Genomic DNA, 9,570 nt, shown 5'->3' on the forward strand with positions numbered 1-9,570 from the left:
GGTTCGGGGGTTCCCTTGGGGGCAGCGGAGCCTCCAGCCTGGTGTGGGGTCTTTAGGCTAACGGGCCGCCGCAGGGCGCTGGGTAGGGTCCCTGGGCAGGACTTCGAGCCCCTTGGGTGGGCGTTACAGACCATGTTTGCAGGTTTGAAAAAGAAGAGGAGCAAGACAGGGATGGTGCGTGATAGAGGGACAACGTGCCCCCTTTTCTAAGTGCCGTGCCCCATGCCAGGGACGGTGCAAATCACCCTATTGTTGGTTCTGTGCAAGAGGAGCCTGGACCCCATGACTTAGTTCTTGGGGTTGCCCCGCTCCGAGTCCAGGCCCGCCCGGACCTGTTGGGGCCCCTCATTTGCCGCCTGCCTAGGTGGGCAGAGACGGAATTTACAAGTATTCTTAGACCGGAGGTTAACAGGTGTGGGCCCTGGCTCCCTCCCCACTCCCTCCTACTCCGTGTTCTTAGGCAAGTTTCCTAAACTCGGAATCATAGTTTCTTGGGCTGAAATTGAGAAGGGCGATAAACAATAGTACCACTCTCCTAGGGTTGCTTGAGAATTCCTTGAGCTTATGCACCATCTGGCCATAGGAGGCCCTCTGTGAAAATTGGTTATTAACCTTTGCAACAATGTTGGGAAACAAGCCCTTATAGCAGCGGTTCTCAACCTGTGGGTCGCGACCCCTTTGGGGGTCGAACGATCCTTTCACAGGGGTCGCCTAAGACCATCGGAAAACACATATATAATTTCATATTGTTTTTGTGATTAATCACTATGCTTGAATTATGTTCAATTTGTAACAATGAAAATACATCCCGCATATCAGATATTTACATTACGATTCATAACAGTAGCAAAATTACAATTATGAAGTAGCAACGAAAATAATTTTATGGTTGGGGTCACCACAACATGAGGAACTGTATTAAAGGGTCGCGGCATTAGGAAGGTTGAGAACCACTGCCTTATAGAGACAAGGAAACTGAGGCTCGGAGATGAAAGCTATTGGCCGCAGTGAAGCCAGGTTTACAGCCTCCAGTGCTCTCAGAACCCTGCTCTAGGTCTGTCCCCTGTGCCCAGGGCCCTGGGAGAGGTCCCCCCCTCCCCCTCAGGGGACCCTGGCTGTAGGAGGACGAGTGGGCTGGGCTGCCAGCCAGGTGCCGAGCTGATTGCTGGAGAGGAATCAGCTTTGGACCCTCCATTTGGCAATTAGAGGAACGGGACACCTTGTGGGGGAATGAAGGCTGCCCGCCTGGCAGCTCAGCTGAGCCCTGCCCTGGTCTAGAGCTACATTCCTTGGTGGGCCAGAGGCTACAACATAACACGTGACCCGGAGCTGCTCTCCTGCACGCACAGCTCCGCTCGCTCACAGGGTCTGGGGTCCCAGTCCTGGGTGGGGTCTGGCGTAGGAGACCTGGGAAGCAGTTACATTCCTACTGCTGCCAGCGCAGCCCACAGCGTCCCTACACACCACCGCCTAGGCAAGGACCTTGACCAGTGTCAACTCTGAAAGGAGGCATAGGCTGGGAGGCTGCCAGGCTGCCCACGCAGGCTCCAGGCTCCGTTGTCTCTTCTTCCCAGCTCCTCCCGTTGCTGCACCTGATCTTTCTTCGCGGAGGGCCAGGGGCCAATGGTTAGCTGAGACCCCCTCTCACCACTCCTCAACTGTGACAACAGCCTCACCTGGTGGCTACCAGACTCTGCCTGCTTCCAAAGGAATTGTTTTGTACCCCTTTGTTTTTCCACAAGGAATACATGTCCTGTTTTCCACAAGGAATACAAGGGGAAGCAAAAGAAGCCCTGGCTGGGTGGCTCAGTTGTTTGGGGCATCCTCTCATACACCAAAAGGCTGAGGGTTCGATTTCCGGTCAATGCACATATCTAGGTTACCAATTCCATCCCCAGTTGGGGCACATAGGAGAGGCAACTGATGGATGATTCTTTCTCACATGGATATTTCTCTCTCTTTTCCTCTTTCTCAAATAACAACAACAACAACAACAACAACAATAATAATAAAAGCATCTCCTTGAGTGAGAATTGAAGAAAAGCAAAAACAAAAACCAAACAACATTCTGGTAAGAAAAGGATAAATGCAGTCATTCCTTCTGACCCCCCAAAACACCCCAGATCCAAAAAACTCCACCCAGTGACTTTTAACATTTCTGTTTGAATTCTTCAGGCAAGTACACAAACACAGGTGCTTGCACATATACTTTAAAAGTCATAGTGATGTGTTACTTGTTTCAGTGTTTTAGCTCATAAATTTCTGGGAGTGAAACAGATTATGTTGCCATTTCTAACAGCAGCATGGCTTAAATAGTGTGAATGTCTCATTATTGTAAAATACTCATGTCTTTATTTGCTTGTCCAACCATAATTTAGAAGTGAAATTGCTGAGTCAGAAGAATTATTTTTAGGATTTGGATATTTATTGCCAAATTTTCCTCCAGAGAGTTTGGACCACTTTATCAGTGCACTGAGTTGTCTATCATATACCACTATCAGCAGTATATAAGCGTGTCCATTTTCCATAGCCTAGCCAACATCGGATATTTCTATTGTTGTAAACATTTTCCAATTTTATAAGAGAAAAATAGTCCCTTGTTTTAGTTTACGTTTTTTGATTACTTGTGATTTGAATATGTTTTTATTTGTCTATTGGCAGTTTTCATTTGGCAAATTGTTTCAGAGATATGTAAAATTTTCATGTATGAAAATTTGTCATATACTCTCTTTTACATTTCTTGTGTAGTGTCAGGCTTGTAAAGCCTAAAATTTACCAGCATTTTCTAATACTTTAATGTTTTCTTCCTATATTTAATATCCATATATGTAAAAGGCTAATATGCAAATTGTCGCCATGGGAGTTCGACCGGGAGACTGATTCTTGCTATGATATGCACTGACCAGCAGGGGGTGGTGCAGAATGAAGAAAGGCTCTGGCCAGCAGCCAGAAGGCCACGATTGGCCCTGATCACTAGCCAGCCTAGGGCCCCTACCCATGCATACATTTTGTGCACCAGGCCTCTAGTTTTAAATATTTTAAAACCCAATTGAACTGTATTTTAGAGTAAGATGTGAACCATAGAGCTAGATTTATTTTATTTTATCTAATTAATTAAATTAATAGATAAGTTTTTTTTTTAGAACAGTTTTTTTTAAAATTCTGTGCTCCACCTGTTAATTCCTCCTTTTCCTCCCAAACCTCTGGCAACCACAGATCTTTTCATTGTCCCTCGAGTTTTGCCCTTTTGAGACTGTCATATGGTTGGAATCATACAGTGTGTAACCTTTTAATATTGTTTTTTTTTTCCACTGAGTAATATGCATTTAAGGTTTCTCTATGTCTCTTCATGACTTGATAGATCAGGTTTTTTTAGTACCGAACAATATTCCATTGTCTGGATGTACCACAGTTTATTATCCGGTCACCCATTGAAGGACATCTTGGTTGCTTCCAAGTTTTACTAATTATACACTAAAGCTACCATAAACTCCCACGTGCAGGTTTTGTATAGACATAAAATTTCAACTCATTTAAGTAAATGCCAAGGAGTGTGATTGCTGGATTGCATGAAAAGAGTATGTTTAGTTTCCTAATAAACTGCCAAATTATTTTCCAAAGTGGCTGTATCAGTTTGTATTCCCACCATGGCTTTACAGCCTCATCAGTACTTGGTATTGATCAATGATTTGGATTTTAGTCATTTTAATAGGTGTGTAGTGGTATTTCATTATTGTTTTAATTTGTGACCCCTAATAACATATGATGTTAAGCATCTTTTCATATACTTTTTTACCATCTGTATATCTTGTGTGTGTGTGTGTGTGTGTGTGTGTGTGTGTGAAATGTCTATTCAGGTCTTTCCTCCATCTTTAAATTGGGTAGTTTGTTTTTTTTTTAATGTTGAGTTTTATATGTTCTTTGTATATTTTGAATACCAGACCTTTATTAGATATGTTTTTGCAAATGGTTTTTCTCTGTGGCTTCTTTTTATTCTCTTAACAGTGTCTTCTGCAGCGGTATTTCATGTTAGCAAAATAGCTGAGATGAAAAGGCACAAGGCTGCAATGCAGAGCACATGGAAGTGGGAATTGGTACAACCACTTTGGGAAACAGGCAGAGTAGGCTAAGGCCAAACATTTTCATATCTGTGAGCCAGGAATTCCACTCCGAGGTCCATATCCCACAGCAATGTGTACCTATGTGCAGGAAGAACCATGTGGCAGGATCTTTATATCCCTGTTGGTAATAGCTTCAAACTGGAAAACTACCCAAATGCCAACCCACAGTAGAGTGGATAAATAAATGCCTGTGTGTCCATCACACAGTGAAATATTATGCAGCAAGCAGAATGAGCACAGTACAGCAACATGGGTAATGTGAAGGGAGGATAAATCCACAGAACCTTACAATGTATGATTCCATTTATATAAATGAAAAAGATATATAGGCAAAAGTATTTGATATTGTTAAAAGTTCCTTTACTCTAAGTGGGGTGTAGTGTCTGGAAGAGGCTCACTACTGGGGACTTCTGAAGTAATTACTTTTCTTAGTGCTGATTATAAGGGTGTGTTCAGTTTGTGAGGATTCACTGAGCTACATACCAATGCTTTGTGCATTTTTCTGAAGGAAGGATAAATCCACAGAACCTTACAATGTATGATTCCATTTATATAAATGAAAAAGATATATAGGCAAAAGTATTTGATATTGTTAAAAGTTCCTTTACTCTAAGTGGGGTGTAGTGTCTGGAAGAGGCTCACTACTGGGGACTTCTGAAGTAATTCCTTTTCTTAGTGCTGATTATAAGGGTGTGAGGATTCATTGAGCTACATACCAATGCTTTGTGCATTTTTCTGTATGTATGAAGCTTGTTACTTTCATAAAATTTTCTGTAAAATATGTACGATTTTGTGAATGGACAATTTAAAGCAATGTGCCAGGAGAATAATAGGTTTTACAGATATGCGCGCGGTGAATGAATGAGCAAACGTTGGAGACATTTGCATGATCTAGGTATGCGTCATTCCACATATTTTCCTTCTTCTTGGCCAGTGGCACCCCCTCCTCCTCCCACTTTCCACTACACCTTCAGTCCTCAGGGCCTGTCCAGCACGTGTGCCTTTCTGTGAGGTTAAGGTAATAGGCCCCCAGGCCCAGGGCCCCTTGCTGCTTCCTGGCTCATTTACAGGCTGAAAGTCATTTGAGGCACGTAACATCCTTCTCACTAACGAGCGAGGAAACTGAGGCTTTCTGTGACTTGACCAAGGTCACAGACTGGTTAGTACCTGAAATATGTTCAAATACACCTCAGGGAACGTGATGCCCAATGTTCCATGCCAATTTGGAGGGGTTCAAGTAGGAATCCCTAATTCTACAATCTCTGTACATCTCCCCCACTGTAACATCTAAAATCTGCTCCCTTCCCTTCGGAAGCCTTTCCCTCTGGTCTCCCTGCAGTGGCCGCCACTAGGAAGCCCCAGAAAGGGGACTGAGAGGTTGGGGGAGGGGGTGCATGTGAGGCGCTGTGCAGCTGCCACACTTGGACCAGTGTCGGCTTGCTGGAGGCCAGCGAGCCCTTTCTAATGCTGCCACCTTATTCCTTCCCCAGGTTCCTCCCACCCACCCCTGCTGCCATGAAGATCGCAGTGATCGGGCAGAGCCTGTTTGGCCAGGAAGTTTATTGCCACCTGAGGAAGGAAGGCTATGAGGTCGTAGGCGTGTTCACTGTCCCAGACAAGAATGGGAAGGCGGACCCCCTGGGTGAGTGGGTGGTCTAGGAGCAGGGAATGGGGGTGTCCAAGAAAGCAGGCAGCAGTGGATGGGAGCAGAAGCCCGCAGGATCCAGTGGTGGGGCCACGGGTGACCCTGCAGACCTCCTCCCCACCTAGCTGTGAGGCAGGGCTTCCATCCTGGAGAAGAGCCACGGGAGCACTCCGCCTGCTCCCAGCCCTGCTGTCTGGTGACTCCATGTTTCCCTGACCCTAGCCCCCAGGCCCTGAAAGGGATGCCAGGCAGGCATCACCGTGTCCCCACCACTGAGCAGGGCTGACTCACAGAGTGCTAAGCCCCACCCTGGCAGTTTCTGTTCAGGGGGATGGACTGGGGCCTGAGAATTTGCATTTCTAACAGGTTCCCGGGTGATGCTGATGCCTGTGGCTCTAGGAGGAGCAATTTGAGAATCAGGGGCTGAGCGGGGGAACTCAGCAGCCCAGTAAGATGCAGTGCCCTCAGCTCAGATTCACAGACTCTCCGGGGACACTCTCGGGTCTTCTCAGGCCTGACAGACATGGCACAGGGGGCCGGGCTTAGGAAAGGGGCCTGTGGGGCTGACCAGTCACAGGCTTGGTTCATAAGGAAGAGCTGAGTCTCCCCAGACAGCAGTGCAGGCCCCATTCTTAGATCTGACCCATGACCTAGCCTGGGCCCAGCCCCGGCCACGAAGTGACCATTGACACCAGCTCCTGAGCCTGGGCCCAGACTGGGGCTGCTACTTGACCTGACCTCAGATGGCACACAGAAGTATTCCCTTGGTCCCAGTGGGAACAGCTTGTGCAGGCACCGCCCAGCCTGCTCACACTGACCCCACCCTCCTTCAACACCTCTGGATGCCAGGATACAGAGATGGAGAGGCTAGAAGTGGGCCAGGTCCAGTCAGGGGCCAGACATCAGAGTGAACAGAGGATCAAGTACAAGCAGGTGTCCAGTGGGTGTTAAAGAGGGGCAGGCAAAGAGAACTTGGAGGTGCCGGTATAGTGACTGCAGGAGGCAGCTGCCACCACTAAGGCTAGGGAAAGTTGAGGGGAGAAGTTGTGACTTCTAACACTTGGAATTGGGGGGTGGCTGTAATTCAGACCTGTGAGGAGGGTGTGCTGGCCATGGGGATGGTAACAGGGTGGAGAGAGGGGCATGAGGGCTGGGACTGGACCTTGGAGTGCCAACACCAGCAAGAGGGGGTTGTGTGCACTGAGGCTAGTTAGGCAGATACTGGGAAGACTGAAAAGGACTCAGCTGCTTCTCGGGGTGAAGAAGTGAGGCTGGGGTAATGCTCACAGAGAGGAAGGAGCCCTCCTCCCCTCCCCTCTTCTCCCCTCCTTTCCTCTCCCTCTCCAGCCTGGCCATGTCCCTCCTGCACCCATATTGCCAGTGCTTTTGTGGTTTGAGGTTCCAGACCCCTCCCCAGAGAGCAGGGTGGAGAAATAGTAACTTGGTGATGGGCATGGTGTGAGGCCTTGGGGAGCTGTCTGAGGGCAAAAGGCCAGCCGTTGGGGGTCAGGCGGGAGTCTGGGAGAGGGAGGGGCTCAGATGTCATCTCTTGGTTGTCAGCAGAAGTCAGACCAGATAGAGCAGTCCCTGGAACCTTACTCCTGGCTAGTGCTGCCCGCTCTGTGCTGTGGGGTGGAGCCTGGCTGGGCCATGGGGAAGGCTGAAAGGGACAGGCCTAGAGAGAAGAGGCAGGAGTTACTTTGCTGGGAAGGCAGAGGTGGCCACGTGTGGGTGGGTGCAAAAAGGGGCCGGTTTCCCCTTCCCTGTCCCACAGGCCTGGAGGCTGAGAAGGATGGAGTGCCCGTGTTTAAGTTCCCCCGCTGGCGGGAGAAAGGACAGGCTCTGCCTGACGTGGTGGCAAAATACCAGGCTCTGGGTGCTGAGCTCAACGTCCTGCCCTTCTGCAGCCAGTTCATCCCCATGGAGGTCATCAATGCCCCCCGCCATGGCTCCATCATCTACCACCCAAGTCTGCTCCCCCGGCATCGAGGGGCCTCGGCCATCAACTGGTAAGGTGGCAAAAACAGCCCCCTCTGCCTGGATCGTCATCCTCCCTTAGCCATGCAGGTGCCTAGCTGTGCTGCCAGATGGCATCCACCCACCGGATTGGTTTAAGTGTTAACCATCAGCAAGAACACTCAGGAGAACGGGGATAAGCCTCGCTAAGTACTGTGCACTCCCACAGTAAGCTTCATTGTGGGCAGTCATGATCCCATCTTGCTGCGGTGTCTCAGAGACAGTGAGTCAGGGGCCTCACCCAGTAGGCTACCAGGACCACCAACCAGGTGATGTGTCCAGAGGTCTGCTCTAACCTCATCCACTGCCACCCTCTCAGTAGCACTCCACTTAGAGATAAAGATGGGTGATGAGAAGTACTAAGAAGACAATGAACGGTGATGTGTCTGGTAGGTGGGGTAGCTTAGATGAGTAGTCAGGGTGGGGAGACAGCTAAGATGGGAAGAGAGTGGGTTTGCAGTCAGACTGGTCTGGTTGGAATTCTACAGCCACATCTCTTCACTTCTCTGGATCTGTTTCCTTGTCTGTAAAGGGGGCAATGCCTGTTACATCAGTGGGGAAGATTAAATTACATGAGGCATATCGGGCTTTTACCACAATGCCTGGTTGGTGTCAATAAGTAGCATTTTATTTCTCCTTCCCACTCTCCCCAGAACAGGCATCGATCCTCCCAGGGGTCGAGGGGAGGGCGTCAAGAGGGTGTGCTGGAGGGTGGCAGGGTCTATACAGGCTGCTCCCAAGTCGTCCTTCTCTGTGGTCCTTGCTGCTAGACTCAGAGTTTCATTCTGTTCCCTAGGACCCTCATTCACGGAGATAAAAAAGGGGGGTTTACCGTCTTCTGGGCAGATGATGGCCTGGACACCGGGGACCTCCTGCTCCAGAGGGAGTGTGAGATCCTCCCGGACGACACCGTGAGCACTCTGTATAACCGCTTCCTCTTCCCTGAAGGCATCAAAGGGATGGTAAGAACTGGGAGCTGGCCTTGCCACATGTGCCTGTTTGTCCCAGACACCCTTTCTAGGCCCAGCCTGCCCTGGAGCTGGCTGGGAATGTGTACCCCCAATTCAAGGGTTCTGGAGGGAGAGAGCTCTCACTTCACAGTTTCAAGGAGGCATGACTAGAACATTTAATATACTGTATTAGGCAGGACTTGCTTACAACGGCAAGAACCAAACTAAAAAGCTTTAGCCAAAACGGGGACATTTTGGGCTCGTTAAATAGAGAAGACTAAAGGCAGGGATGGTGTCAAGCATGGCTGAATCCAGAGGCTTAAGCCATGTCACTAAGATTCTATTTCTCTCTTTTTCTTCACCCTAAATCTGCTTTTTCTGTTTGGTTAGCTTCATTCTTAGGTTGACTGCCCCCAAATGGGAGGAAAAAAAGTCACCGGTACCTCAAGGCTTATGCCTCTGGGCTCCAGGGGAAGAGAAATCCTCTTTCTCCTAGAAATCATGAATGAAAAATCAGAGAAGGCTGATTGGCTGATTTGGGGGTCATGTGATCACACTGAGCCAATCACTGACCAGGATAATGGGGTACTCTGATTGGCTAGCCTCAGTCACAGGCTTCCTGCTGTGGCCTGTGGGGGAAGGAAGGCTGGTCCTTGTGGACTGAGATTTTTCCACTCAGAGAAGAAAACTCAGTTACCAGAGGAAGAGACAAGAATGACTGATATCAGGGACACTTATGCTTGGCCGGCAGGCAGACCCCGTGGGACCTGACTCCAAAGGGGTTGGTGTGTGTGCGGGCCTGCTGGTGGTGCAGCGGGAGAAGGCCAGCCAGCGATGG

The 9,570-nt window shown here is 48.9% G+C and overlaps 1 protein-coding gene across 1 annotated transcript in view; it reads left to right on the forward strand.

The window, feature by feature from the left end:
* Window positions 1–9,570, forward strand: part of ALDH1L1 (aldehyde dehydrogenase 1 family member L1) — a 42,471-nt gene that overhangs the window by 246 nt on the left and 32,655 nt on the right. Inside the window, exons 2-4 of the mRNA XM_006763235.2 lie at window positions 5,612–5,763; window positions 7,541–7,775; window positions 8,579–8,744. Coding sequence (XP_006763298.1) covers window positions 5,637–5,763; window positions 7,541–7,775; window positions 8,579–8,744 — 528 coding nt within the window. The 5' untranslated portion in view covers window positions 5,612–5,636. The remainder of the gene's footprint in view (window positions 1–5,611; window positions 5,764–7,540; window positions 7,776–8,578; window positions 8,745–9,570) is intronic.

The sequence above is a fragment of the Myotis davidii genome, unplaced genomic scaffold, assembly GCF_000327345.1.
Source record: "Myotis davidii unplaced genomic scaffold, ASM32734v1 scaffold78, whole genome shotgun sequence".
Classification (NCBI taxonomy): Eukaryota; Metazoa; Chordata; class Mammalia; order Chiroptera; family Vespertilionidae; genus Myotis; species Myotis davidii.